Source organism: Alternaria conjuncta (assembly GCF_024043145.1).
Source record: "Alternaria conjuncta strain BMP 0040 chromosome Unknown scaffold_17, whole genome shotgun sequence".
NCBI classification, from domain to species: domain Eukaryota; kingdom Fungi; phylum Ascomycota; class Dothideomycetes; order Pleosporales; family Pleosporaceae; genus Alternaria; species Alternaria conjuncta.
In genome coordinates, this window is record NW_026250106.1 from 450,049 (window position 1) to 477,849 (window position 27,801).

At 53.9% G+C, this 27,801-nt stretch overlaps 9 protein-coding genes across 9 annotated transcripts; 4 read left to right on the forward strand and 5 right to left on the reverse strand.

Moving 5' to 3' along the window:
* Positions 1 to 658: 658 nt before the first annotated feature.
* J4E85_009537 (uncharacterized protein) lies at positions 659 to 4,579 on the reverse strand (the record flags this gene model as incomplete). The annotated part of the gene is made up of 5 exons (XM_051473759.1): positions 659 to 916; positions 1,052 to 1,175; positions 1,265 to 4,096; positions 4,150 to 4,247; positions 4,361 to 4,579. The coding sequence occupies 5 exons, from the start codon at positions 4,577 to 4,579 to the stop codon at positions 659 to 661; spliced, it is 3,531 nt and encodes a 1,176-aa protein (XP_051322544.1).
* A 1,749-nt stretch (positions 4,580 to 6,328) lies between these two features.
* On the reverse strand, positions 6,329 to 7,890 carry J4E85_009538 (uncharacterized protein; the record flags this gene model as incomplete). The annotated part of the gene is made up of 4 exons (XM_051473760.1): positions 6,329 to 6,957; positions 7,008 to 7,521; positions 7,576 to 7,603; positions 7,682 to 7,890. 4 exons carry the CDS (start codon positions 7,888 to 7,890, stop codon positions 6,329 to 6,331), a joined length of 1,380 nt encoding a protein of 459 aa, XP_051322545.1.
* Positions 7,891 to 9,679: 1,789 nt separating this feature from the next.
* On the reverse strand, positions 9,680 to 10,579 carry J4E85_009539 (uncharacterized protein; the record flags this gene model as incomplete). Its single annotated transcript, XM_051473761.1, has 2 exons — positions 9,680 to 10,348; positions 10,406 to 10,579. 2 exons carry the CDS (start codon positions 10,577 to 10,579, stop codon positions 9,680 to 9,682), a joined length of 843 nt encoding a protein of 280 aa, XP_051322546.1.
* Positions 10,580 to 11,169: 590 nt separating this feature from the next.
* J4E85_009540 (uncharacterized protein) lies at positions 11,170 to 12,657 on the forward strand (the record flags this gene model as incomplete). Its single annotated transcript, XM_051473762.1, has 1 exon — positions 11,170 to 12,657. The coding sequence occupies one exon, from the start codon at positions 11,170 to 11,172 to the stop codon at positions 12,655 to 12,657; it is 1,488 nt and encodes a 495-aa protein (XP_051322547.1).
* Positions 12,658 to 12,952: 295 nt separating this feature from the next.
* J4E85_009541 (uncharacterized protein) lies at positions 12,953 to 14,130 on the reverse strand (the record flags this gene model as incomplete). Its single annotated transcript, XM_051473763.1, has 6 exons — positions 12,953 to 13,173; positions 13,224 to 13,557; positions 13,608 to 13,789; positions 13,837 to 13,936; positions 14,008 to 14,064; positions 14,113 to 14,130. The coding sequence occupies 6 exons, from the start codon at positions 14,128 to 14,130 to the stop codon at positions 12,953 to 12,955; spliced, it is 912 nt and encodes a 303-aa protein (XP_051322548.1).
* Positions 14,131 to 15,761: 1,631 nt separating this feature from the next.
* On the forward strand, positions 15,762 to 18,379 carry J4E85_009542 (uncharacterized protein; the record flags this gene model as incomplete). Its single annotated transcript, XM_051473764.1, has 6 exons — positions 15,762 to 15,795; positions 16,001 to 16,538; positions 16,588 to 16,665; positions 16,716 to 17,198; positions 17,244 to 17,956; positions 18,006 to 18,379. The coding sequence occupies 6 exons, from the start codon at positions 15,762 to 15,764 to the stop codon at positions 18,377 to 18,379; spliced, it is 2,220 nt and encodes a 739-aa protein (XP_051322549.1).
* Positions 18,380 to 19,122: 743 nt separating this feature from the next.
* On the forward strand, positions 19,123 to 21,570 carry J4E85_009543 (uncharacterized protein; the record flags this gene model as incomplete). The annotated part of the gene is made up of 5 exons (XM_051473765.1): positions 19,123 to 19,257; positions 19,337 to 19,467; positions 19,518 to 20,070; positions 20,117 to 21,065; positions 21,116 to 21,570. The coding sequence occupies 5 exons, from the start codon at positions 19,123 to 19,125 to the stop codon at positions 21,568 to 21,570; spliced, it is 2,223 nt and encodes a 740-aa protein (XP_051322550.1).
* A 324-nt stretch (positions 21,571 to 21,894) lies between these two features.
* J4E85_009544 (uncharacterized protein) lies at positions 21,895 to 23,285 on the reverse strand (the record flags this gene model as incomplete). The annotated part of the gene is made up of 2 exons (XM_051473766.1): positions 21,895 to 22,864; positions 22,915 to 23,285. The coding sequence occupies 2 exons, from the start codon at positions 23,283 to 23,285 to the stop codon at positions 21,895 to 21,897; spliced, it is 1,341 nt and encodes a 446-aa protein (XP_051322551.1).
* Positions 23,286 to 24,505: 1,220 nt separating this feature from the next.
* Positions 24,506 to 27,539, forward strand: J4E85_009545 (uncharacterized protein; the record flags this gene model as incomplete). The annotated part of the gene is made up of 3 exons (XM_051473767.1): positions 24,506 to 24,914; positions 25,020 to 26,963; positions 27,415 to 27,539. 3 exons carry the CDS (start codon positions 24,506 to 24,508, stop codon positions 27,537 to 27,539), a joined length of 2,478 nt encoding a protein of 825 aa, XP_051322552.1.
* Between the last annotated feature and the right edge of the window lie 262 nt (positions 27,540 to 27,801).

A 27,801-nucleotide genomic window follows, 5' to 3' on the forward strand; every position in this document is an offset into this window, starting at 1 on the left:
CAACCGAAAACAAGCAACGGCTAAAGCGACGGTACAGCTGGCCAAGGCTCGCTTCCTACCGGAGACCCGGTGTTCATCTGTCAAGGTGTGAAGGGTGTAACACGCCTATGCACAGCGTTTACTAAACATCATTTTTGCACACATCGAGATCCAAGAATCATACCGCTGAACAGATGAAAGTTATCATTGTACTACCGCCGCACGACAATGCTGCATTGAAAAGGAAACTGGCAGCCCATGCCATGGCCCTATTAAAAACGCCGAAAGTCACCCTCTAGTCATACATGTCGTTACAATACACTAGTTCCACCGAACGCCCCATAAACCGTTCACATGCCGTTAAGACGAGTAGCGCCATGTCTCAGCTCCATGGACATTCGTCGTAGCCTGCAGCGGCGGCAGCACTGGCTTCTGATCCCTTGGTACAGCTACAAGACCGCCTTTGCCGTCATCACTAATGGGGCTAGGTGTTGGTCGTTGTGGCTCGCGTGGTGGCGGTCCTGGTGGGGTTTGAATTTGCGAAGCTTGCATGCTCCTAGGTAGGTCGTACGATAGACTGGAGCGGGGCCCTGAGGGAGGGTAGCGAGGCTGAGGCGCCTGTGGCGAGTGCGCAGTCATAGATGGCGTCCCTGTGGGGCCTGTCGATGTAGCGAGCTGCTTAAGCATCTGTTCCCACTTTGGCGCCTCGGGAGTCTGCGTCGTCCTTGCCATTTCCCGTTGGAAAGCATCCGAAGACTGGAACTGTGCGGATGGCCTTGGTGCAGGTAGGCCCGTTGGTGGCGGTGGTCCGTAGTATCCGGGAGAATGCGCGGCTCCGTGTGACGCGATAGGCCTTGGTGCGATGGAAGTAGGTGTACCACTGGTTCTCGACGTAGCCTGCTTTGGCATCCATTCGGGTGCAATTCCACCATCCAGACTATAGGGTGATATGTAAGTTTTTGTCCTCCGCAAATAACAATTTCTGAGGTAGGGATAATTCATGACGTAGGATAAATACTCAGTGGGGGATTGTGCAGCATAGATGATTTCAGAGGAGGGTGTGACGGCGTACATTGGAGGTTTGGGAGTCCCAGTAGGGTTGCTCAGCATGTTTGAGATCGACGCGCGACCGTGTGGTGATGCCTGGCTTTGATGGCTTGGTGGGCCATAAGGTGAAGTAGCAATCTGTCCCGCGCCTGGTGAGTATGGTGAGGGTGGCAACTGACGAGGACTCTGAGAGTATGGGTATGGCGGTAGAGCACTATGCTGTGCCGGTTGCGCATACTTGTCAATTCCGTTGAGCAGTGCCGACTGTGTTTTCCAGGACGCATTAGAGTAGCTCTGTGGCGGCACATATGGCTGATACTGCTGTTGCTGCTGCGAAGGGTGCGGTGACCGATGCGTGTGATAGCCTTGGTATGGCTGCTGCCCTTGTTGTCCTGTGGGTAAGCGATGATCATAGCTGACATTGGGTTGATGTGCTACGGGCGAATTGGGATTCTTGCGAGTATCAGGGTTGTAAACCGGCGACCTGTAAGACGACATCGACAACTCCTTCGGCTTGTAATTGTACGGCCGACCATCTGGTGTTTGATATTGCATCGGTGTGCGCGGAGGTACTGCGATGGGTGCCGGCTTGATGGGATAAGAGGCTGGGTACGAAGTACGATGGAAAGTTGGTACTGGCGGGGGAGGAGGCTTGACGGTTTCAAGGAAGTTGCTCTTGGGGTTGTTCCTAGGCTTTGCAGGGTCCTCAGTGTACTGTGGCCTAGCCTCGGTTGAAGGCTTTCCAAGGTAGTACCAAAGCCGGTCCTCCTTGCTGAGATCGACTCTAGCCACTCTCCGAGTAACCTCAGGAGCAGTATACCATTCAGCCCACTTGTGCTCGGAGTTGGGGTCGTGGAAAGGATCGCCCATCTCAGGCACACCGTCGGTGCGGTTCGTGATGTCAAGGGATGCGTCGCTCTCCTTAAGATGCTCTGGAAGTGGCTTGGCATTTGCGGATGGCTTTAGTCGCTGCGATTCGTCTGGATGAAGCTTGAGTATGTACTTCCACTCAACTTCGACTCGATCACCGTCAGGCAATACATCTACCAGGACAGCCTGCTCGCCAGGTCTGTTTTCTACGACCTGTGCGCCGTAGATCTGGTACATTTCGCCACCCACGTACTGGAACTGGATGACATCCTTGGGTTTGAGAGTCTTGCCATAGGCCAAGACAAACTTGTCCTTTTCCAGTGCTTCAACATCGACAGTCTTATTGTTGCGCTTCTTTGGCCGGTGGAAACGGCATCGGAAGTCGTAGCCATCGTAGAAGTATTCTGTGCCCTCTTCGTCAAAGGTAGGCATGGGACCAAGGTCAACCTGGACACCTGCAGCCACCGCACAGGTAGCATGGAAGGCCCTAGTACACTTCTTTTGCGAACACTGGAAGACGGCGCCGCGCTTAGACCGACAGTAGTTGCACTTGAGCTCCAAGCGGTCCTTGCCGATGTTGGCCACATTGCACACGGTTTCGACATCGCCCTTGTTGACGATGTAAGTCTCAGGCGTATAGTCCGCGCAGATCCGGTGAGCCTTCATGCCATTGTCGGTCGGTAGCAGATCGTCGTACTCCACATCGTTAGGGCAGAGAATGCAGGGCATGCCTCGACCTGGAATCCTGATACGGATGCGAATGCGCTTGAGCTTCTTTGGTCGAGACGTCTCTTTGGGATCCTCCTTGCCGCGCTTCCTCTTGTTGCCGGCTGGCTTACGGCCTGGCTTTCCTTTGGTTTTGCCAGCGACACTGGCTGGAGGACTGGGCAGACGATCAGCGCCGTCATCGTCGTCTTCATCGTCATCAGTCTCCTCATAGTACTCGGGTGTTGGCTCTCCTCGTAGTTTGCGCTCGATCTCGTTAACGTCAACCCAAACGCTGTCAGATTCGCAGAGACATTTCTTTGCGATCCGACCATAGCTCAACCAAGATTCGTTTGCGAAGTTGACCGATTCTGCGCAGTTGTAGCCGATGTTGTACCCGGAGTGGTAGCCATAAGGATATGTGATGACGAATTCGCCCTCGTAGTGGACCAGACGGTTGACCTTGATGTTGAAGTCCCTTTCCAGTCGCTGAGGCGAGATCAGGTAGGTCTTATGGCGAAGGAATTGCGAGCAATGCTTTGCATCGTTTGGCCAGATGGTCTTCATGGCAGCTTCGAAGCGGCGAGCGTCTTCTTGGGATATGCTGTACCACTGCTTGGGGGCACCAAAGTGAATGTAGTTGATACTGTAAAGGTCCACATCCTCCAAGTGCCAGGCAAAAGTGGCTTTCCACATGCCCAGGTAGAGGTACGCCGTGTTGACACCAGGGACCTTGGTTCCAAGAACATCCAGAAGGTTGGGTAGCTTCGCGACGTTCCAGGAGGTGGTCGAGTCGTCAAACAGAGAACCCGGCATGTCGGCTCCATACATGGGCGAGCCATAGTTGATCGTCTTCCAGTAGTTGTCCTCTAGCTCTTTGCATCGCTCGACGGTGTATTCATCAAGGCCATCCAGGTGGTAGTCGAAGTCCTCAAACGCAGCCTCGTCGATGTAATCGGCCACTGCGCCGCGGTTGTTCAGACGCCGAGAAGAGACGGATTTCTTCTCGTCGGCTGTCTTCGCTTGCCGACCGCGTGCCCGAGCAGGTGGTGTGTCGCGCGCTTCCTTCTTGATCCTCCTTGCTGGTGTCTTCTTCTCTTCCTTTCCAGGTGATGTGGGTGTGGGGGGGACCTCGGGAGAGCTGTCTTCGTCTTCATCGTCTTCGACTGGCTCCTTCTTCACCTGGCGCCTTCGAGAAGGGCGACCAGGTCCGCGCTTAGGTGCAGGCGAGGCATCGCGATTTGCAGGGGCGGCGCGCGACGAGCGGGTACGAGAGGGGGGTTCGGCAGCAGCCTTTCGGCGCTCGCCTCGCTTGGCTGGCGGCTGATGATGTGGCTCGTCCGTCACGGCTTTCCATTCCGGCAGATTGTATGATCGTTGTTTCTCAATGTTGGCTTGTGTGTAGATGCCGTGCTGTCCAGCGAACTCTTGCGTGATAGGGTTCTTGACTTTGATGCCCTTGACGGCTTCGGTAAGATCAGGGAGCGATTGGCGCCTGGCATGAGTTAAGTTGGGAGGTCATACAACAGGCGCATAATCGAGACTTACCATTCCGCTGGTGGAATAACCTTGACGATACCCGACTTCATTCCATGCTTGTCGATCTTGTCGATGAAGCGCTTGAAATTGCGGAACTGGTCCATTGTCTGTAGAGATGGTAGTTAGTATCTTGTGTAGTTTATTTCCACGCGTCATAGTCATAACATGCGCGCGTGCTTCTCGTCCTGGGTAGGAGGGTATCTGCATATAGGCAACCTACTGGCTTAAACACGGGTATCTTTCCTCCCTCGAAGTAATGGTCTGGCTCGATGTCTTCGCCGTCGTCGCTGTCCAGCTCGGAGAGTTCGGACGACATCCTCTCGAATCGCTTGTCGTTGTCTTCGCTCGTGGGCGGCGTCAGAGCTGGCTTCGTGGTGGAGTCATCGTGCGTCGCGGGCGGTGCCTCAACGGAAGGCACGACATCTGGGGGTGCCTCCATGGTGAAGGTCGTAGTTGTCGAGTCGTGAATGTCTCAGAGGGGCTGTGGAGCTGCTGCCATGCGTCGCTTCTCCGCCGGGGCGGGCGCGCGTCGATGTATTAGTACCGCAACAATTTTGCAGCAAGCGCAGAGGGTGTGCGAAGCTTTCAGAGTCGTTGATAAGCGTTATCGCAAGTGCTGGGGCGCGTAGTCGCTGGATGATGCTGAGGGAGGTGCGAAGGCGAGAATGAGGAGGTTGCAGGTCGTGGGTCTGCGCTAGGCGTTAAGCGCAACAACCCCTGCCACTTATCGCCTGACGATGGGCAGTTTGCGACAACAGCACCGGTAAAGCGTCAGAAGAGCTGCATGTATTCTGACCCCTCAAGCGGTACACAAAGCCTGATCCACATAAAGGGATCGCGTGGGCTGCAAGTTGTTGTCATTCTACTGCTCTGCGCAAAGCGCGCCAAGTGTTATGCGCGGTGACTGGCATGCACGTCATCCAAGGCCACATCTACAGATCTCATCTTATCAGATCCCCATAGTTTCCATCTGTTCACCATGTGGTAACCAAATCACCACAGCAATGCCAGATGCACTCACCGAACTCACTTGGGCATGCTGTTGGTTACTTGCGATTTTGGTCTCTTCCGGGAGGCAGACTGTGCTCGTCTTCGACGTCCAGTCTACAACAGAAAAGACACGATGAATTTACAACTAGATCGGACGTGAAACGTGGTTCCTGAATCTGTGGGGTTAAGCTTTTCTGACTGGCGCCTGTCTCAACGGCTGCAGTGACCCGCTAGTTCGTGCATCTCGCCGCCATGTGCAAGAATAGGGCCGCGCCTCACCAACAACACGATAAGCCAATACGGTTGACGTAGTTAGAGAAGAGATATCTTGTGTACTCATCCTGTTTCTGGGCCTATATACTGCACAGTTGCCGTGCAATTTGTCACTATTGTTTGACTTTACCATGCCGTGCAGGTTGTTGGCAGCTCACTGCGACAGTAAAGTCCGGATGCCTTCACAACGCTTTTGGTATTCAATCTACTCGAAACTATGCTGATTTTACTATACGATCGGCTCTTGTCTGCATGGAGGAGCTGATGGGCGCTGCCATCAGGTCCCGAAGACTTCTGTGTATGTGCTCTGAAGGGAAAGCAACAAGCTAGATACTATAAGGAAAACCATCCCCCAATACATGAATCTGATGGTGCGAGCTATAAGATGATGTTTGATCTTTTGTACGGGATGTGCATCACATCGTGCGAGCGCTGCAACTCCACACCGGCACTTCGTACTACCCAACACTCGCCAATCGGAGAACATGACGAGCCAGTGCGCCCCCCATGGAAAATCTCCGGATCGACGGCCGCTACTACCAGGGGTGCACGCTCAGTCATCGTCATCAAGTACCCTATCAGAGTTCAGATCCAACAAACAACCTTCAGCTACATGAGTACAAACTTGAAATCACAGAACTGACAAACAACAATGACAGTTACTTGAAGCAAGAAATCATATTGTACAGGCCATTCGTTAAGCGCCAGATCATAACCCAGAATATAGTACAGCCGTCCCATACCCGAGAAAATGTTGATCCTATGCACCGATGCTATGCTACTAAACACAATGGGCTGTACGTTTTTCTTCCCAGCTCTTTCGTTATTTCATCTGCTCAGATGCTCCAAAAAGGGTATCAAAGCTGCTCATGCAGCCAGTCTTCCCCAAATGTGCGAGTCGTTTTGCAGGAATGGTTCATCGACTCTACGAGGATTCTCCACGAGGAGCGCCGCGGAAGCCGCCACGCCCACCCCTGAACTCTCCACGGCCGCCACGTCCACGACCGCGGAACTCTCCCCTAGGGCCGCCTCGGCCCCTGCCACGGTATCCGCCTCGCTCACCACCTGGGTGACCACCACGTCCCCGGCCGCCACGGTTGTGGTGAACCTCGGAGAAGCCATCGTTGCCAGACGCAGGAGCAGCAGGTGCCGCGCTCGGCTCGGGGGTATCGTCGGCCCAGCTCTGGGTGCTGGTAACGGCAGCAGCGACGTGCGGTGTCTCGGTCTCGGCGGGGTCTCGCGGTACCATCTCGAAGGACTCAGTCAATGGGTCATCGGCGCCGGTCGGTTGTTTGTCCCATTGTGCCTCTGCCGCAGCGTTTGCTGACTCCATTCCAATGCCAGAAGCCGCCGGTGCAGCTGACGCAGTCTCGGTGGTTTCGGTAACAGGCTTCACGCCAGCGTCGATCTCAGTAAGGCCAGCGTTGGTGATGGTTGGGTCGGAGCCAGCCTGTGCCTCGGGAGGAGCTGCTTGAGACTGCGCGACGTCGTCAACCCAAGCTTCTTCAGCGGCGAATGGGGCTTCGTCGAGTGCTGCTTGCTTGACCTGGGAATCTATACAAAGTCAGTCTAAGGCGACGCATTCAATATACTGGTGAGCCTACAGGTGACGCTGAGTACCACACCCTCGGTGGATGGTACTCCCTCTTCCGCACCCTCGATCAGCTTCTCTGCAGCCATGACAGCGCCAGCGTCTCCTCCATAGACCTGAAGCAGAGCGCCCTCGAAAGCCTTGGTCAGGTCAGAGTCGTCATCCTCAAGTTGACGACGAGCAGCCGCGGCCCTCAAGAAGCGAGACAGTGTCAGCAACTTCTCCTTAACGATCTTCTGCTGCTCCAGCGCTGCCTCGGCCTTGATCGTTCCCCTCAATGTCTCCAGCTCCGACGAGTGTGACTTGGACAGAACCTCCTTCTCCTTTGCGAACTTGGCCTCGAGCTCGTCGCCGTACTTCTTGTAGTTGGTGTATTGTTCCTCGTACTGCGCAAGCTGGGTCTGAAGACCGGGTTTCCTCTCCGCTTGAGCTTTCTGGTCGGCATTGATCTTCTTGGAAGCGAGGAGGTCGTCGAGAGAAACGCCGGGGTTCGCTGCGATTATGGAGTCGACCTTTTGGGTTGCGCTCTGGAAATGCCATGTAAGCAAGGGCTCGAGGGGTGAGGGACACTGTTAGCTTACCAGTTTCTTGTTGATGTTGCGGATGTTCCTGTGCAGACGCGTCTTAGTAAGTGAGTCCTGTTAATTGTGCATGCGGTCCATGAACCACAATGCGGTTGCGACTTACTTCTGAACCTCGCGGAGGTACGAGTTGTCGCTGTCGGTTCCATTGGCCTTGCCGGCGGGGTTGGAGCCACCTGCGCCAGCATCGGATGACGTCTTCTCAGGCGCAGCGGGCACTGCGGTAGCTCCCTCTTGCTTGCCCTTCTTCTTGCGGGCGCTCTTCGACTCTCCTGTAACCAGGTTCTGCAGCTTGTTGACTACTTCCGACGCCATTGTTGTGATTTGTTTTGGTTGCGTTGATAATTCAGATGAATTCTACACGTAAGTCGCGTCTCTGAAATGGGAGATGTATTTGCGTTCCTTTGTTGTGCTGTTTCAAAGTTGATGGTTCGGGTACATGGTCGCCTGCCCTCAACGTAACTTCGAAATTAGCGTGGGCACTAGCGTCTCGTGGCCATGACGCACCCCTCACCTGTCAGTACCACGCAAATCTCATCTAGGTGAGGTTGACAGAACACAGCTTTGGTACCGTTACCTAGACCTCTCAAGTTATGTTTCTGACATCTCTCTTCGTTTTGTTTCCATGGACACATTATGAAAGTCACTGCTTGCTATAGACAAGCCGACATCGCAACTTCACACAGGGAGATTCTAGGTCACTAACGTCTTCCACAGGTCTTCAAATCCCGAAGCTTACTATCAGATAGCTGAATCATTTCCGAAATCCGCGGGAGACATGCGAATTCTTCTGTAGATCATAGTAAGGGAGCATACTTATGATGACAGCCGTCAGCTCTGTATAATAGTACTTGTGAGGTTGAGCAGTACGCGGCTCATTGGAACCTTGGAAGCTCTCAGTTGCACTCAAACATCAGTCCTGAACCATTATCAATTATAGATGAGCAGTGAAGCTGTTCCGTGTTCAGTACACTCGTGGTTCTCAATAAAATCCCATCCTAGCAACTAACGTACGCCACAATCATGTGCTGCTGCTGCTGATCCGTGGAGGGATATAATAAAAACTTACAGGACACATCACGTTACTATCTTTTACTAGGTAAAACAGCAACCAGTTGCTAGCTAAGAACATTTGCCACCAGCTAGTCCGCCTCAACTTCAACCCCGGCCTCGCCCACACCTCCAGTGAACCACCAAATCATGACCTCAACCCCACCACGATCTCCACTTCCGACAAAAGTAAAGTTCTTCAGGGATCTCGACATCATAGAAGCCTGCGATATCTGTCATGAATCATTCAATGAAGAGCACAAAGCCACACGCACGCAATGTCAGCACATCTTCGGTCTTACCTGTCTCAAAAAGTGGATCGACACAAACGTTTCGCATTCAAATACGTGCCCTAAATGTCGACGCACCCTGTTCTTGGAATCATCCCTGCCAGTCTTCCACCCAGGATCGCGCCCAGACGTGCCACATCATTTTACGCTCGACATGTTCATAGACACATTATGGTCGCAAGCTATCGTACACTTTATGTGGAACGCTATGAGTAAGCTAATTCACAAAGCTGTTATCTACGATGCAGAAATCGATGCCCAAATTCACAAGGTTGGTTGGTATGCTGTGCATGACACTTTCAGTGTCTTCCACATAGGACCTTATCATCTGAATCGCCTACGGGAACTCGCCAAGGAGATGATCAAGGAACAGGTAGAGACAGCACCTGCTGAGCTTGTGCAGCCAGCGGATGATAGGCCGCGGTATGGATTAATTCGCGAGATATGGTTGCTGCGCGTGGCAGAGATACTGGGGTGGCAGTTGGTGGAACACGTTCCTCGTACGCCTGCATGGTATGAATTGGAGCTGCCTGACCAGTCTAGATGGAGGTGGAAGGCGTGGGGAGCTTCAGATGAGGCTGAGTAAGTTCGCGGTCGCAGGGTATGTTTGTCTGTTGGACCTTAATCGCGATCTTCAAGGAACAGGCAGACGAGTATTGACACTATGCCTACGCATGCTTTAATCAAACTAGAGGTCTGTAATATTCTTGAATTTATGCCCATGAGCCCCTGCATTGAACAATCATTTACCCTGTCTTCTCCACTTATTCAAACTTCATCTTATTAACGATACTTCCAATCCCCTCCACATACACCTCAACTTCATCCCCATCTTTCAGGAAACCCTTCGGGTCCATGAACAGACCAACACCACTCGGTGTACCTGTTAGAATCACCGTACCAGCTCTTAGCGTAGTCCCGCGACTCAGATGCTCCAGAATCTGGCCTACACTGAAAATCATATCATCCGTTCCGGTTTCCTGCCTCTTCTCGCCATTGACCTTGGTCCAGTACCTTAGCTTATGAGGGTCAGGGATCAAGCTAGGGGACACGATACACGGGCCTACGGGAGCGAACTTGTCAAATGACTTCGCGTAGCCGAATTGGCCGCCCGATACAGTTGCAGGGAGTTGGTAGTTTCGGGCGGAGACGTCGTTGGAGATGGTGTAGCCAAGGAGGTAGTTGGCGTAGTCTTTAGCAGCAATGTTCTTGCAATCCTTTGAAATGACCAGGGTGAGTTCGCCTTCGTAGTCGAGTTGCGATTGGCAGTCCGGGTGGATGGGAATGGTTTCTAAGGGACCTGCGAGAGCATCGCTGGGTTTGGTGAAGATGGCTGGGTTGGAGGGGATAGCGAGGTTGCACTCTTCGGCATGGCGCCGGTAGTTGAGGCCCACGCAGAGGATTATGTTTGTCGTTGGGACGGGGCTGAGGAGCTATTAGATGTTAGTTCTTCCTGCTATCTGTATCTCATCTGTATACGTATTGCATACCTTTCCCACTGTAGCTTTCTCCCCCGTCTTCTTGAATCCACTCTTGATGTCCCCAGACAACACTTCTACGCTGCTTCCTTCAATCTCCCTGGTGGGCACCTCCTTCTCTAAATTCCCATATACCGTCTTTCCCTCCTTGTCCTCAAACCGAATCAATCGCTCAAATGCCGACATCGCTCTTACTGTTGTGCTGAAGTACTTTACTTGTGGAAGTGGAGGTAACAGCAACTGTGATCTAGAGGCAAAGATTGGTCTGGAGGTAGTAGTAACGGTGCGTGTGCAGCGTATGAAGGAACGTGCCAACATGGAGTCAGGGATCTGGAAAGGCTTATAAAGCAGTCAGCGCGTGTTGATGCAAGATGGCCCGTTGTGGAGTTCGGGACTTTGCCCCACGTTCGCGTCGGTCGCGGGGTCGTCTTCGGCATTTCCATGTGGAGATATCCGTTGCCAGAAGTGCGATCTTGAAATCTTATGTGAATACTCTAACATCGAAACCAATGCCACTCTGCTTGGTCGTGATTTGTTATGGAAACGAAAAAAAGGTGTAAATGTCAGGATTGCAACACAGAAGGCAAGATGATACGGGTTAATCATACGCGGCTTCCTTGCGAAGAAAACGTGAGAGCGCGTTTAGCCTATCACGGGTGAGACACGCTTCCGCCTATGCACGCGCATCATCCACCTGAACTCCACACATCCATACAGCCACACACGCATATCACCTACCACAGCTCTTCGACGCAACCCAAGTTGTCGCGCATACGATGGCCGATTCGGATTACGATTTTGAGGGGGAGGGATCTGACGACGAGTACATTGGCACAAGGAGCGGTCCCTCCACCACACGCGCGCAATCCACAGCACCTGGCAAAAGGCGGAAAGCGGAGGTGCCTGCAAAGGAACCACCCAAACGGCAAGCATGGGAGACAGAGGACTCGCGGACGGTCGCAAAAACGACACAACTGGCAGAGGACGATACAATGGGGCTAAGCGTGCAAGAACGGGAAGAAGAGAGGAAACGAAAGCGACTGCGGAAAGACACAAAGCCCTTCCAGCGAGGCATCATCCGCCATGTCGTCTTGGTGCTTGACCTCTCGGAAGCAATGATGGAGAAGGACATGCGACCGAACCGCTTCATCACGATGATCAACTACACGCAAGACTACATCCGCGAATTCTTCGAGCAAAACCCCATATCGCAGATGAGCGTCCTCGGCATGCACGACGGCGTCTGCATACGAGTCTCGGAGCTCTCAGGCAACCCGGCCGAACACGTCGCAGCGATACAAGGCTTAAGGAGTAAAGACGATGGCAAAGAGCCCAAGGGCGCACCCAGTTTGCAGAACGCGCTGGAGCTGGCAAGAGCGACGCTATACCACACACCAAGTCACGGTACACGAGAGGTCATCGTCGTCTTTGGTAGCTTGTTGAGTTTAGACCCTGGAGACATACACCAGACGGCCAAGGCCTGCGTACGAGACAAGATTCGCGTCAGCGTCATCGGCATGGGCGCACGTCTTAAAATCTGCACAGAAATCGTAACGCGGACAAACGCCGGTGACGACTCCGAATATACCATCGCAACCGACCAGGAAATGCTCAAAGAGCTCCTCCTTGCCACCACGACACCACCTGTAATCCGTACGTCGGCACCCGCCGTCGAAGCAACAGCACCACAAGCCCCCGAGTCCGCAGCAGCGCTCATGATGATGGGCTTCCCTTCGCGAGTCATTGAAGACGAATTAACCATGTGCGCATGCCACGGCAACCTCACAATGGGCGGTTACACATGTTCTCGCTGCAGCGCAAAAGTCTGCTCCCTACCCATCACATGTCCGTCATGCCAGCTCACTCTCCTCCTCTCCACCCATCTCGCGCGGTCTTACCACCACCTCTTTCCTCTCCGCAACTGGTCAACAGTATCCTGGTCGCGCGCCCGCGAGAAGGGTAGCACGCAATGTGTGGGCTGTCTGGTTTCTTTTAGCAGTCCGCCGAGTAGCAACAGACAGAGAACTGAGGCTGAACAAAACGGTGAGGTCAATGGCACGAAGAGAGATGAGGAAGATAGTGAGGCGCAAAAGGCTAGTGAGAGTGGGAGGTATGAATGTCGGACTTGTGAGAGTCACTTTTGTATCGATTGCGATGTCTTTGCCCATATGGTGTTGCATAATTGTCCGGGGTGCTTGGGTCGACTGGATCCTGGGGCTGTGGCGGCCGAAGCGAGCAACGGGGATACTGAGATGACTGGATGAAGGAATTCTTAGGCCTGCTGTGGTAGAGGTTTAGACGATAATGCCTGGCGACGAGCGATAGATCATCAATATACCCAGTCAGTCGTGTCTAATCCCTCACCTTTTTGCATGTAAAGACGAGTTCTGAACATCAAATAATCCATTCAGCAAACATTATGTATATCGTAGCACAAGTTCAGCATGACGCATCAAATGCGTCCAAAGAGCCCCAAAATGGTATACGCTATGCCGGGCAAAAGCCATCATAAGAACATTACGCCGTTGCCTGTACACCCCCGAGATTACTACTTCGTTCCTAATTATATGCGCCTGAGCCAGCGACAGTTGGCATGGGCCAGTCGTCTTCGGTGATGCTCGACCAGAACACCCAAATCATTACTACCGATAGGAGGGTGAAGAGGGTCGAGAATAGACCTCCGTTGATCTTTCCGTCGGTGCCGTTGCAGATGTGAACGCTGATGACATATTGGAAGATTTGACCGATGGCGAATAGAAGGCCTGCTGCGAGGAGATAGACTGGGAGGGAGTCAGTGGGTGCTTTGGATAGAAGATTGACGATTCCTTACGCATTGGCTTGCGCTCGCCGAGAACGCGAAGCACGAGGAAAGCTTCCAGGAGGAAGAAGATGACGATGAAGACCAACGGAACGAGCTGGTAGAGGGTGTATAGCGCGTAGGCCTGGTTGGGCACGAAGCGCGTCTGTTCCCAGTAACCCGTCCAGTTGAGTCCAGTGTCGAGGGCAATGTAGCCGGTACCGATAAATATTACGATCGACGAGATCAAGAGCAGACCGATAGAGACTGCCGTGCCGTCGTCAAGTAGTTGGTAGCCCACGGCGCCGTTGAGCATAAGGATCCAGGATGTAGCGGTGATTGCGGCGATGTGGATAGCGACAAAGACCTGTATGAAGATTAGATACTGCAGATGTATACGTAGAAGCGCGTACGTACAATGCGCACAGTGGAATTGAGGGGGAATCCGCCAATGGTGAAGATCTCGCAGATGGAGATGACGATGTATCCGAGGAGGAAGAGCTGCATTTCTCTGCGCCCAACAGCGGCCTTCTTTCTTTGCGATCTCCATAGCAGGAACAGCGAGGCGAGGATTGCGATGCCGCAGATTAATATGGAGCCTAGGTGTGTAAGCGGAATGTCGTTGAAGCGCGCATGTGCCTCGTACCCAGATTGTGCAGTCTTTCACCTCCACCAACGGGGAAGCCCTGTAGAATGCAGCCATCTTGCCATCCGTTATCGTCTTTTGTCGAAGCTGGGTTGAAGAGCTGCGAAACATGGGGTTAGCGGCGCGTTCGCGGGCGGTGGACGGGCAAAGGGGTGGTAGGACGCAACGTACATAGCAGACAGGTAATGTGCTCCAGTTCGAGCCTGTGTCGCGGCAGAAGTCGTCAAACTAGATGGTCAGTTTTCTTCTCGCAGCGTGCAGTCGTCGTCGACATACCTTTCCGTATCTAGACATGCTTTTCGTTTCGGCAGCAACAGCTGCAGGTGAGCCTCAGCCTTGCGGTTTTATGTGGAGCGCTCGTTATCGGGTTGTGCGCACTGCGATAGATAAGAGAGGGCGGTCGGCGCGGATGGGCAAGCGACGTGAAAGCGAATCGTGGAGCGGTCGTCGTCGTGATCGTGGTGGTGAGAGGTGTAATGATGCGCTGTGGCTGGGGCCGCTGGGAAGCTTCCTCGAAACAATGCACGAAGCCAAGCAGGTCTTCAGCCAAATCCAATCAGGCGCGCCGAGCGAGAGCCAGGTCCGACCGCGAGCTTTCAATGTTTGGTTACCAGGGCGGGCGTGCTGCGCTAAACCAACCCCCTGCAGGCTGAATTTCAATTGAGTTGTCCGACGTCGATTACAGCGAAGGGATGCCTGGCAATTGCGTTAAACACCTTCTTAGGCCTCTGCCAGAAGCAAGAAACAGGAACGCTGCCACACAAACATCTGGGCAGGTAATCAAAACTGGGGTCTGCTGGGCCAATCAGTCCCACGGCGCCTTTCCCCTTGCAGCGAGGGGCCGCAGATCACGGAGCATCTGGCGGCAGAGCAAGCCATGGGCCTTGGGCGTGTCATAACCAGCATGACGCAGAACTCCCAACTCTACCGGTGGTGCAAGGGCCCTCATTAATTGAGTTGATGGCTTGACTTTGGCGACGAGGCCCTTCCTGCAGCTGTTCAACTCTACAGCAGCACGGTCGACCTGTGGACCTCCTTTGCCCACGAGCGTTGTGTGCCTGGGGCCGTAAAAGTTAGGTGTTTCGCACTGGAAGCGAGGCCCCAGCTTGCAAACGTCAGGAGGGTCTCCGGCGTCTACTGTATCGACGAGGATGGATTTGACTGATGTTTGTTTAACGCTAGTATTATAGTCGCTTCACCACAACGTTTTGGGGAGATTGCAAACACTCGAACGCGTTGGGTATATAAAGCGTGTCGAGATCTGTCATATGGTTAAGTCGCGTCTCCAGCAAAGCAATGCTGGTTTCTTTGCTTAGTGTTCACCTCGTCCAGTGACGGCAGACTTCAGGGCTGTCACGTTCACGTGCGAAGCGAAAGATGCAAGAACAGAACGCGTCTGAGCCCGCCCATGTTGCTTCTCCGCACGAAAACTGCCATGTGGCCCTGCGTCTCTTTCCTTACATAGCATCGAGTCTCGTGATCTGTATGGAGTTTTTACCACTAGTCGGTGTCCTTTCTACACCGCATGAGTTGTGCAACATTGAAGTTGATCGCGGCTATCTTTCCGCTTTGCAGTCAGACTCCGCGCGGGGCTCCAATCGTCGACACTACAACCCCAACGTGACCTCGGGACCCGCCTCCACCGCCCCGTACATGGCGCAGAGTTGGTGGTGCACCTCTAGTGTAGGTGTAGTATAGAGCTCGTGGCTACGTCGTGTGCTGCATCGCGGGATCTAATGTCCGCTATCAAGCCTCCGTCTCAAGCCTCCGGTCAACGGCATCGGATTGTGGTAGCGAGAACATGGCGATCCGTACATCTGGCTGTCACTCGATGCGATACAGCCGCGATAAAAACAAAGCCTCTGCTGCGCGCGTACATCATCGTGCAGACGATGCCGCGCTCGCCAGCAGGCTCCATGCGCAACATGGTCGGACCGAGCAGCGAAGGAGTCTACATGGGTGCCAAGAAATGACGGCAAGGCAGCCCGAACAGGGAGCTCACACGTTCGCATGCACCTGTGGACGTCTGATCTCAACCAGGCGCTATCGTCGTGACTGTCTTTTTCCCCATTGTAGCCCAATGCGACCGAGTTCTCACCGCCTTTGCGCTAGCCTTACCAGATCCCTCGTCTCGGCTGCTTGACCCTGTGACGTGCCCCAGCAGCCGCCTTTGGCCTCGTTCGTTCTTCCTACCACCATCTCTCGGAGAAGAGGGCTGTCTCCCAACAGCCTGTGACCTTCACCATTCCGTCCCACTCCAACAGCACCAGGAGGCCTGCCAACATCCCCCTCCACAACCTCTCGAGCTCGGCCCGTCCCCGAGACCACGACTCTGCTTATCTGCTCGACGACCACGATAAGGACAGCGCGCGCTCCTCCTTCGACACCCCATCGTCCGACTCGGACCTCTCCGTCTGGAGCGATACTGGTGACCTCGTCGACCAGCTAGCTGACCGAGAAGACCCCCTCCGCATCAACCTCGAAGCCGGCAACCCGTCGCGGCCACGCCAAAAGCAAAAGCGAGCGCGCTTTGCATCTCAGGACCTCCACGAAAAGGGCGCCCACCAACTCCGGCTCGAAGACATCGAGATCCCCGACCCTGGGCCACGCACTATCTCAAAGGCTGAGAAGATACTCGCCAGAATCATGGCACCCAACGATGGGCCCTCCCGTATCCACGGGTTACACGGAAAGAAGCTGATGTGGGTAGAGCGGATGCCACGACAGGAAGCTCAGAGCTAACAGCGGCAGTTACTTCACCAGTGTCTTCGTCTCGTTAGGCGTGTTCCTGTTCGGTTATGATCAGGGAGTCATGTCCGGTATCATCACGTACGCCCTTACGCACCCTCTGTACTTGGCCATGTCTAATAGTATCACAGCGGCATCTACTTCAAAGACTACTTCAACCAGCCTTCCGCCGCCGAGCTCGGTACGATGGTGGCTATCCTGGAAGTTGGTGCCTTTATCTCCTCGCTGGTCGTTGGCCGTATCGGTGATGTGATTGGAAGACGCAAGACCATCTTGTACGGCTCCCTCATCTTCGTCGTCGGCGGCGCTCTCCAAACCTTCGCTACCGGTATCCCCATGATGCTTCTCGGCAGAGTCATCGCCGGTCTGGGAGTCGGATCGCTATCCACCATCGTACCCGTATACCAGTCCGAAATCTCGCCGCCCCACAACCGAGGAAAGATGGGTTGCATTGAATTCACTGGCAACATCACAGGTTACGCAGTCAGTGTGTGGGTTGACTACTTCTGCACATACATCAAGAACGACTGGTCGTGGAGAGTTCCGCTCTTCATGCAGTGCATCATGGGTCTTCTTCTGGCCGCAGGAAGCTTGCTTATCTGCGAATCTCCAAGGTTTGCTTTACCCTCCTAATTCAAGCATTTCACTAAAACATACAGATGGCTCTTGGACAACGATCACGACGAAGAGGGTATTGTAGTTATTGCCAATTTGTACGGAAAGGGCGATATTCACAACCCCAAAGCACGAGATGAATACCGAGAGATCAAGATGAACGTTCTGCTCCAGCGTCAAGAAGGTGAACGATCATACAAAGACATGTTTACGCGATACTCCAAACGCGTCTTCATTGCCATGTCCGCCCAAGCCCTCGCGCAACTCAACGGCATCAACGTCATCTCGTACTATGCACCGCTCGTCTTCGAAGAGGCTGGCTGGTACGGTCGCCAAGCTATTCTCATGACTGGTATCAACGCCATCACATACCTGCTTTCCACCATCCCACCATGGTACATTGTGGACTCGCTGGGTCGTCGGAAGATTCTGCTCTCTGGAGCCCTCATGATGCTGATCTCCCTCTCCGCCATTTCCTACTTCCAATTCCTGCAAGCTTCTTGGACACCCAACATGGTCGTCATATTCGTCATGATCTACAACGCCGCATTTGGATACTCATGGGGTCCTATTCCGTGGTTGTACCCACCGGAGATCCTGCCCCTCAGCATTCGTGCAAAGGGTGCTAGTCTGAGTACTGCGACCAACTGGGCTTTCAACTGGCTGGTTGGTGAGATGACTCCGATCCTGCAGGAGCACATCCAGTGGCGACTGTACCTCATCCACGCATTCTTCTGCGCTGCCAGTTTCGTTATCGGTAGGTTTTGACTGACATTTGGGCTGAGCCGTTTACTAACAAGTCTCAGTATATTTCATCTACCCAGAAACTGCCAACGTTCGCCTGGAAGACATGAACTCCCTGTTCGGAGACGCTACCTCGGTTATGCCCACTCCGGAGACCCTGGCGCAAGCCGAATCTCTTTTCAGCGGAGAAGGCCGCGGCTCTCCTGTTCCATCGCTCGATATCCGCGGACGCCGCGCGCAAGACGAGGCCATTCCCGGACTCAACATCGACCCTCCTGACATCGAGAGCGGCAACAAAGATATGGCCAAGGCGGACACCGAGAACGGCGAAGGCATCGGTGGCTGGATCAGCAACATGGTTAAAAGGACCAAGGGTAACGGCGAGGGTGACAGTACGAGCGGAAAGTACAAGCAAGTTGGACAGGACGAGGACTAGAGTACACGCGGTGTACCCATCGACAATTCCGCATTTCCTACATATATCTGCGCCATCTCGACAAGCGATGCGCATGTTCCAATATTCACGAGCCAATGGCTTATCGAGCGTTGTTCTTGGGTTGATAGAGTGCGCGTAGCATTTTTTGAGGCGTTTGTTACATGTGTTGAGTAGGCTAGAGAAATACGTCTTCCAAGGGAGACGGAACCACTATCTTCTGTGCAGAGAGCTACCGTGGTGAAGGTTTGGTGACGTGCATCGACCTAGTGCCCCTCCCCGTCCTAGCCGGCTGCACATCGGATTACCAGTGCGACGGAACGATTGGGGCCAGGTGAATGGAATTGTGGGTTTCACGTGATAGATGTGAACAGGTGTCGCTTCTCCGTGCCCTGATGCGGCGGCCGGGCTCTAGCTTCCTTTGCTCGTAAGTCTAATTCGGGAACAGGTAGCCCACCTCCTCGATCCCGCAGCGCACGACTTTCTTGCATTGCTCCTTCCCTGCGAGCTTCCTTCCCATGCTCTCACTTGTTTGGGGTTTTCTTCTACGGCCCACGGCCACTTTTAATTGATTGCCTTTCTCTCTTGTCGCATTAGACCGGCTGCACCGCGTAGTCGCGCAAGCTCCGTGGTACCGACTACCCGTTCACCACCAAATCCAGCCTCAAGCCACGAATCCCTTCCGCCTTTCTGGACAACTCCGCGAACAACATCTGAGGTCGACCAGAGCGCCGACTTCCATCACCATGGCATCAACTGCGCGCACCACGGGCGCCGATGCACAGGCGGAAGAGCTGCGGAGGAGAAATGTAGCCGCACAATCACAGGCATCCGCGCCAGTCGCTGCACCAGTACAAGAGAAGGAGAAATCCAAGGACAAGGTACGCCGTCTTGCACAAGTGGCATCAGAGCTGTCAATATTCTGGTGGCTGCAGGGACCTTTCGCTAACCAAGCCGCAGCCTTTCAACATCATCTCCTTCCTCGACGAATACGAGTTCATTTGGGCCCCTCTGATTTTCACCTTCTTCGCCTTCTTCACGCGCATGTACAAGATTGGCCTCTCGCCAATCGTCACCTGGGACGAAGCCCAGTAAGTATACCGAATCCAAGACGTACATGGCTAGTTCTGACTTGGTGCAGCTTTGGCAAGTTCGGTTCACACTACCTCAAGCGCGAGTTCTACTTCGATGTCCACCCACCGCTCGGAAAGATGCTCGTTGGTCTGTCTGGATACCTCGCTGGATACAATGGCTCGTTCGAATTCAAGTCTGGAGAGACCTACCCTCCGGAGCTGGACTACACCTTCATGCGTCTCTTCAACTCTGCTTTTGGCGCTGTCTGCGTTCCGCTGGCATACTTTACCGCCAAGGAGCTGAACTTCCGCCGTCCAGTTGTATGGTTCGTCACGTTGGCTGTACTCTGCGAGAACTCGTACACCACCATCAGCCGTTTCATCCTTCTCGATTCTATGCTCCTCTGCTTCACCTTCACCACCGTCTTCTGCTGGTCCAAGTTCCACCGTCAGCAACATGACCCATTCTCGCCTGAGTGGGGTCTCTGGCTGATGCTCACTGGAGTTTCCATTGGTTGCGTATGCAGCGTCAAGTGGGTTGGATTCTTCGTCACGGCGTTGGTCGGACTGTACACCATTGAGGACCTCTGGCACAAGTTTGGAGACCTGAAGATGCCCAAGGTACGTGGAATCGCCCTGCTAGAGAAAACTAGACTAACACATACAGGTCGAACTAGTCACCCACGTCGCTTTCCGAGTCTTCGGCCTGATTCTCATTCCCCTCGCCGTCTACATGTTCTCCTTCTACCTCCACTTCATCATCCTCGAGAACAGCGGTCCTGGCGACGCACAAATGAGCTCTCTCTTCCAGGCTAACCTGCGAGGAACCGAGGTCGGCAAGAACAGCCCTCTTGAGATTGCATACGGCTCTCGCACGACTCTGAAGAACATGGGATACGGAGGTGGACTGCTTCACTCTCACGTACAGACCTACCCTGAAGGCTCCCAACAGCAACAGATCACTTGCTACCACCACAAGGATGCCAACAACGACTGGTTCTTCTACCCCAACCGCCACGAAGTCGATTACAAGCCCGATGAGGAGCTCCGCTACCCTGGCAACGGTGACGTTATCCGTCTCATCCACGCCCAGACCGGCCGTAACCTCCACTCGCACCAAGTCGCCGCCCCCGTTACAAAGAGCGATTGGGAAGTTTCCTGCTACGGCAACACAACCGTCGGTGACACCAAGGACCACTGGGTTGTTGAAGTTGTTCGTGACGCTGCTTCGAGGGATTACTCCAAGCTCCGAACGCTCACTACTGCCTTCCGTCTGAAGCACAAGGATCTGGGCTGCTACCTCCGCGCTGGCAATGTCAACCTCCCTCAATGGGGTTTCAAGCAGATTGAGACAACTTGCGTCAAGAAGAACAACCCCCGCGACGTCTACACCCACTGGAACATCGAGAGCCACACCAACGAGAGACTACCCCCAGGCAACCCTGGCGACTATAAGTCACCCTTCTTCCAGGACTTTATCCATCTCAACGTTGCCATGATGACATCCAACAACGCGCTTGTTCCCGACCCTGACAAGCAAGACGATCTCGCATCCAGCTTCTGGCAATGGCCCATCCTGCACGTCGGTCTCCGCATGTGCGGCTGGAACGACGACAGTAAGTACCCTTCTCCCATCACCTTAGATATTCCACTAACAAAATCACAGTCGTCAAGTACTTCCTCCTCGGCAACCCCTTCGTCTACTGGGGCAGCACCGCTTCGCTAGGCATCTTCGGTCTCCTTGTCATTTTCTACCTGGTCCGCTGGCAACGCGGATACAACGACCTCAAGCAATCAGAGATCGACCAGATCCACTACGCCGGTATCTACCCCATCATCGGCTGGGCTCTTCACTACGCACCGTTCGTCGCCATGGGCCGTGTCACCTACGTGCACCACTACTACCCCGCGTTGTGGTTCGCCATCATCGTCATGGGCTTCTGCCTCGACTTCACCACAAGAAAGCTCAGCAAACAGGTACAATGGGCCATCTTCGCCGTTCTGTACGCCATCATCATTGGCCTGTATGTGCTCTTCAGGGCCATCTCCTTCGGTATGGTCGGACCCAGCAGCCAGTGGAAACACCTCAAGTGGTTCGACAGCTGGAGGATCACCGACTGAGCTCCTTCGCCCTACGATTCTTCTCTCTTTGTGCTCAATGGCAACGAGGACCTTTTTGCTCGAGGCAGAGGGACGTCTTGGTCTTTTTGTAACAACATGTTTCTTCTTTCTATAAACTTTGGGGTATCTAGGGATCATGGATACCAGGCGGACGCATGCATTAGGGGTTTCTCTACGACCGGGCTAGCGAAGGTGTTCCTAGGGGCGGTATAAAGTATAGAATCTTTCTGGAAGAAAATCAATGTCATGATGTAATCTGAGTCTACTCTGAGTCCGAGGTCATGTCTTGACAAGTGCTGATGATGTGTGTATATATTGTGTTTTTCATTTCTTCTCTGGCTTGACTACATGCCTTATCCCACTCTCTGTTATCTCAAACTCGACGCCCCTCCCCTCTGATGGCGGAGCCCACGGCGCGAATACGACCTTGAACCAGCGTCGCCACTTTGAGATGTGGCTCTCCTCTTGCTCATTCCATTGGTCTTGGCCGTTGACAGTATGTATGAGCGGTCTGCTACCAGAAAGAACGGGTATCTTCTTCAGGGCAATGCGACACGCGAGTTGGTTTGTCCAGACAAGTCCCAAAGAAGGCGTCTTTTGGACGTGCGCCTGCTCGTATTGCGAGTCGCCCCAGCCGGTGAACCAGCGTTGTTGGTGGTCGAGAGCGAGGGGGTCTGCGGAGAGAACGATGCTTTCGGCTGGCTGTGAGGCTGGATTAGTGGCATGGTCGTGGTCTGTTCCCTGACTTGCGCTCTGGTTGCCCTGGCTGTTGGTAGATGTTGTCCTTGATGCTGCGTTTGAGGACGGCGCAGACGGCGCTTTCGTGAAGCGATCGGCGACTTGATTTGCTACGACAACGGTTATGCCTTCTGTGCGGGCGAGTTCCCGGAGTAGGGCGCCTAGCTGTACAAGCTGGGTTCCTCTCCTTGCCATGGCCGCTGCCCCATTGCTGGCGCCTTGCTTCTCGAACTCGGCGCGGTAGTTGGCAGCGACGGAGTCCAGGATGACGAGGCCCACGCCATGCTTTCTAATCGCTACGGGTAGCTGGTAGCGTAGTATGTGCTCTTGGGATTCGAGATCTGGGGTTTGTATGCTCAGGACACGCGACAGTGAGGGCTTTTCGTCGGCAGGCAGTGAGGCGAGGGCCGGGTGGGAGGAGAGCAGCTGGGCGAGGCGCTTTGTAGATAGTGTTGCCTCGGTAGATATGTAAACTACTGACTTGGCGAGCCCTTTGGGAGGCGGCAGTTGTGAAGCCAGCAGCAGGGTTAAGAGAAATTGTGTTTTACCGGCACCACTGGAAGTAGTCAGTACAAGGTTCAGGAGCAATTTCCAAGACTGCCGCACCTCTCCCCGGTAATCTCTACCAGATACCCGCGCGGTATGCCTCCACCCAAAGCGGCGTCCAACTCTTCATCCAAGGTGCTTATACAAGTCCAACCATCGTTCGGGGCATCCGGGATGCCCGAAGCGGAAAGGAAGGAATTGCCGACGGCAGCTTCCTCTCCGCCGAAGCCAAGCTGGAGATGCAGAGCAGCTATCACGGCATCAGCGAGCTTCCTCAGCTCACCGGCAGGCAGCTGGGCACGTTTGGCGACATCGGCAGCGTCGAGGGTGAGCAGGTCATTGGCGGTGATGAGGGCCTTGTCGAGCGAGGGCAGCAGGTGGGTGTAGGGTTTCGCGTCAAAGTCAGGCAGCACCTGCAGCAGATCCGTCATGGGCCAGAGAGGTGTCGCATTTGCGCGGCTCTGCGGATGGCACGCGCGACTCTCGTTCCGGACTCGCCTTTTCGGTCAAATGTCACGGCGGGCGGAGCGTTGGAGGCGGACGGGATGACTGACTGACGCGTGATGAAAGCTGCTCGCGACTGTTCGAGAAGCTCTTGGCCGCTAGTCGACTAGTCTATTCACGACAGCTTGGTGGGGGTTCCGTTTCTCCTATGGTCCGTGACCTACGTCACACCTGGATCCCCCGCTTCTCCACACGTTGGCATTCCTCAGCCACTCTCCAATCCCAGTCCGCCCAAGACGGAGCCCAGACATCGACACCTCAGGTTGCCGTGCGTAGAGTAGAGCGCAGTGTGATCCAAGTAGCCATAGACCATAGTGCCATCCTGCTATCGTGCCCTGCACCCATTGCCGTGCCTCTCCTAAAGCTGCCCAGGTACATTTTCTCCGATTAACCGGACTGCCTACGCGACGGTGCGTGCCCTTTATAAGTTCGCGCTACCGCCGACGCTTCCACTCGTCCGTAACGTAGATAGCTGATTTCTAACAGGCCCACTAGTACACCTCGGGGCAGCCTTACGCGCCTACCGTATCCTCACGACCGAGTCTCTCTGACATTTGCTGTGCTTCGATCCGCGGCACACCTTTTCCGGTCCTTTATCCTGGTCCTGCTGCATCGTCGAGAGCCCAAGAGGCCCATTGGAGTACAGTAAGTCGTTGCGCAACAGAGTTACTTTGACTACAGCAGTTTCGATTACTCTCCAGATCTGGACAAATTCCGCCAGACCATCCGCAGCTCATTTAGAGCTCGACGCTACTGTGTAAGTTGCATTCTCCTTGCATGGGCGTTTCGTTGGCTTAGAACATCGGGTCATTCACCTCTCTGGTCTGCCATGCTCCGGGTCACGTTCCGGGTCAGCGGTCGGCTACCTGAGCGGCATCTTGCATCGCCTGTCTCTTTTATTACGAAGCCTATCGCGCGTTTCACATGCGAAGTCGCCATGTGGACCCGCCCTAATTCTACTTTCCCCATTCGTCTTGACTCTTATAAGAGTCTTCCCTTCCCCAAGTACCTTGATGCTCTTTGCGAACTTTGAGTACCCATGCCGGCCTACTGTCTTCAGGACTGTCACTACTTCTATCGCAGTGCTCTGCGGCATCTCAACATTGCCACCTCCATCTCGCCCCTATACGCCTAACTGACACTCGCCATGGCAGTCCGCACTTTCACCCAACCGTCGTCCCTTGAGGATACACTTAATAAGGCATCCAAGATGTCTGGCTCGGAAGGCAACGGCACGACCCGTTCAGCGGAGTCCGCAAAGCAGAGCACCCAGTCTTACTCCTCAGAGGCACAAGCACCACTAGCAAGCCATACCAACCCCAACTCAAGACCGGGCATCACCTTCGCACACGAAGACAGTCTACCAAAGCTTCCTATCCCAGAGCTCGACAGTTCGTGCAAGAAATACATTGCCGCGCTCAAACCCTTGCAGTCTCCGAAGGAACACAGTGATACGGTTCACTCAGTAGAGGACTTCCTCAAGAGTGATGGACCTGTGCTGCAGGAGAAGCTGAAGAAGTATGCTTCTGGGAAGAACAACTACATCGAGCAGTTCTGTAAGTATCTTGACAGTTCACAAAATGAGCTATATTTGAGGCATTTCAGGATCGACAGTTGAAAGTGTGTCTATATCCATGTATCATAGGCTGACCTATCGCTAGGGTATGATTCATATCTGAACTTCGATAACCCGGTGGTACTTAATCTAAATCCATTCTTCTTACTGGAGGATGATCCCACCCCGGCTCGCAACAACCAAGTCACTCGCGCAGCCTCATTAGTCGTCTCGGCACTGTCGTTTGTAAGAGCTGTCCGTCGCGAGGAACTACCGCCTGACACCATCCGTGGTCAGCCACTGTGCATGTACCAATACTCAAGACTGTTTGGTACTGCCAGGATACCCACTGAGCATGGATGCCAGATCGGTCAAGACCCAACTTCGAAGCACGTGGTCGTCATGTGCTATGGCCAGTTCTACTGGTTCGACGTTCTAGATGATAACCACGACCTCATCATGACGGAGAAGGATATTGCCCTCAATCTGCAAGTCATTGTCGATGACGCACAGGAAGTACCGATTCAGGATGCGGCCAAAGGAGCTCTGGGTGTGCTGAGTACAGAGAATCGAAAGGTCTGGGCTGGTCTCCGTGACGTGCTGCACAGGGAAGAGGGCTCGAACAACTCTGACTGCCTCAACATTGTTGACTCAGCATTGTTTATTCTCTGCCTGGACTACACCGAACCGCAGACAGGTGCCGATCTGTGCATGAACATGCTTTGCGGTACGAGCAAGATTGAGCGTGGTGTCCAGGTGGGAACATGCACGAACCGTTGGTACGACAAGCTGCAGATCATCGTTTGCAAGAACGGAAGTGCGGGAATCAACTTCGAGCATACTGGTGTTGATGGCCATACTGTGCTCCGATTTGCTTCCGATGTCTACACCGACACCATTCTCCGATTCGCGAGAACCATCAACGGCAGTGCGCCAAGTCTTTGGGCTTCATCAAGTCCTGATCCTGCCAAGCGCGACCCAGATAGCTTTGGCGACGTACAAACAACTCCTCACAAGCTCGAGTGGGACATGCTTCCTGAACTTAGCACAGCGCTTCGTTTTGCCGAGACACGTCTGGCAGACCTCATTCAGCAGAATGAGTTCGCGACTCTGGAGTTCCCTCACTATGGCAAGAACTTCATGACTTCGATGGGTTTCTCACCCGATGCTTTTGTTCAAATGGCTTTCCAGGCAGCGTACTACGGTCTATATGGACGGATAGAATGCGTATACGAACCCGCTATGACGAAGATATACTACCACGGACGTACGGAAGCCATCCGCTCGGTAACAGAAGAGTCGGTTGACTTCCTGACGACGTTCTGGGGCGAGAACCCAGCATCGCAGAAGATTGAAGCACTTAGAAAGGCGTGCCAGAAGCACACCGAGAACACAAAAATATGTTCCAAAGCCCAAGGTCCTGACCGACACCTCTACGCTTTGTACTGCATCTGGCAGCGTGCCATTGACGAGTCAAACGACACAGCGAGCAGTGACGGCTGGGACTCAACACGACCATCCAGCGCCGACGCATCAGGCGTCGGCTCACCGAACCGCAACTCAGTCCTCTCAGAGAACGACTCCATTTCGAGCTCGCCACCCCCAGCACCAATGCAGCACTCGATGCCCGCCCTCTTCGCCGACAACGGCTGGGACAAGATCAACCAAACCATCCTCTCGACCTCCAACTGCGGCAACCCCTCACTCCGCCAATTCGGTTTCGGTCCCACGTCCGCCGACGGCTTCGGCATAGGCTACATCATAAAAGACGGCAGCATATCCATCTGCGCGTCATCCAAGCACCGCCAAACCTCGCGCTACATTGACGCGCTGGAATCCTACTTCTTAGAGATCCGCAAACTCCTCCGCCAGATCAAGCGCCGCGGTACTTCGGCTGATAAGACCGCGACCCGCGCCCGCGAAGCGGAAGACAGACCCCTCGCCACCCGTCTCAAGAGCAGAGGCAGAATCATCCTGGGAGATGGTGGAAAACAACAGACGCCTGCAGAGAGTATAGTAGATGATGAAGACGACGATGGTCTCGGTGGATGTAGGACTCCCCCTTCCCCTCCTTCCCTTCTTTCCCTCGATGAAGTCTCGGGCCATGCTTCTTGTTCCTCTTTGCCTTCTTCTTCACAACCTTTCCCTACGGTGGGTGGTTTACCGCCTACGCCTCCTCATTCCCCGCCTTTCAAACCCATGACGCCTGTTTTGCAAAGCTCGCCGCGTAAACCCATTCCGGTTGTTAAAACGGTGAAGGCGAGGAAAGCGCCTGTTGCGGCGAGGAAACCGATTTTTTACTCTTCTTAGCGTTTTGTTTGTTCCCCTCTTTCCTCATTAGAGAAGTTTTCTTCTTTGCTTTCCTACATTATTGATGCGATTGAGCGGTATAAGCGGCATGCGCACACGAGACTTCATCATCACCACACATCACCAACACACCGCCTTATTTTCCACTGTTTCATTGATCGCTGATTCTGATTTTTTCGCCCCGATTCTAGATGGCTTCTTCGATGCGGGCATGCTTCGTCAGGCACTCAATGCGAATCGAGCGCAGAACGAACCCGTCGAGCGCGACGTTATACGCAGGAATATTGGGAGGAGGCTGAGGTTGGCTGAGTACTGAGTGTGCTGAGGTAACCTGTTGAGTTAGGTTGGTGGGAGATTGGAGGATGGAAGGTGATGGTGCGGAGAATTTGATGTGTGAGGATGAGGAATGTGAATGGGAGATAAGCGTAGTGACGAAGTGGGGGGAGGAGGCTAATGCAACGGCACACTCTCGATGTTGTTTGTGTGTTGGGTTTACCTAGTGTATCACTTCTGTCGGATAACGTCTTCATAATCCATGTCCATACCGCCGTCATCCACCAAACGCACCGTTTCTCAAT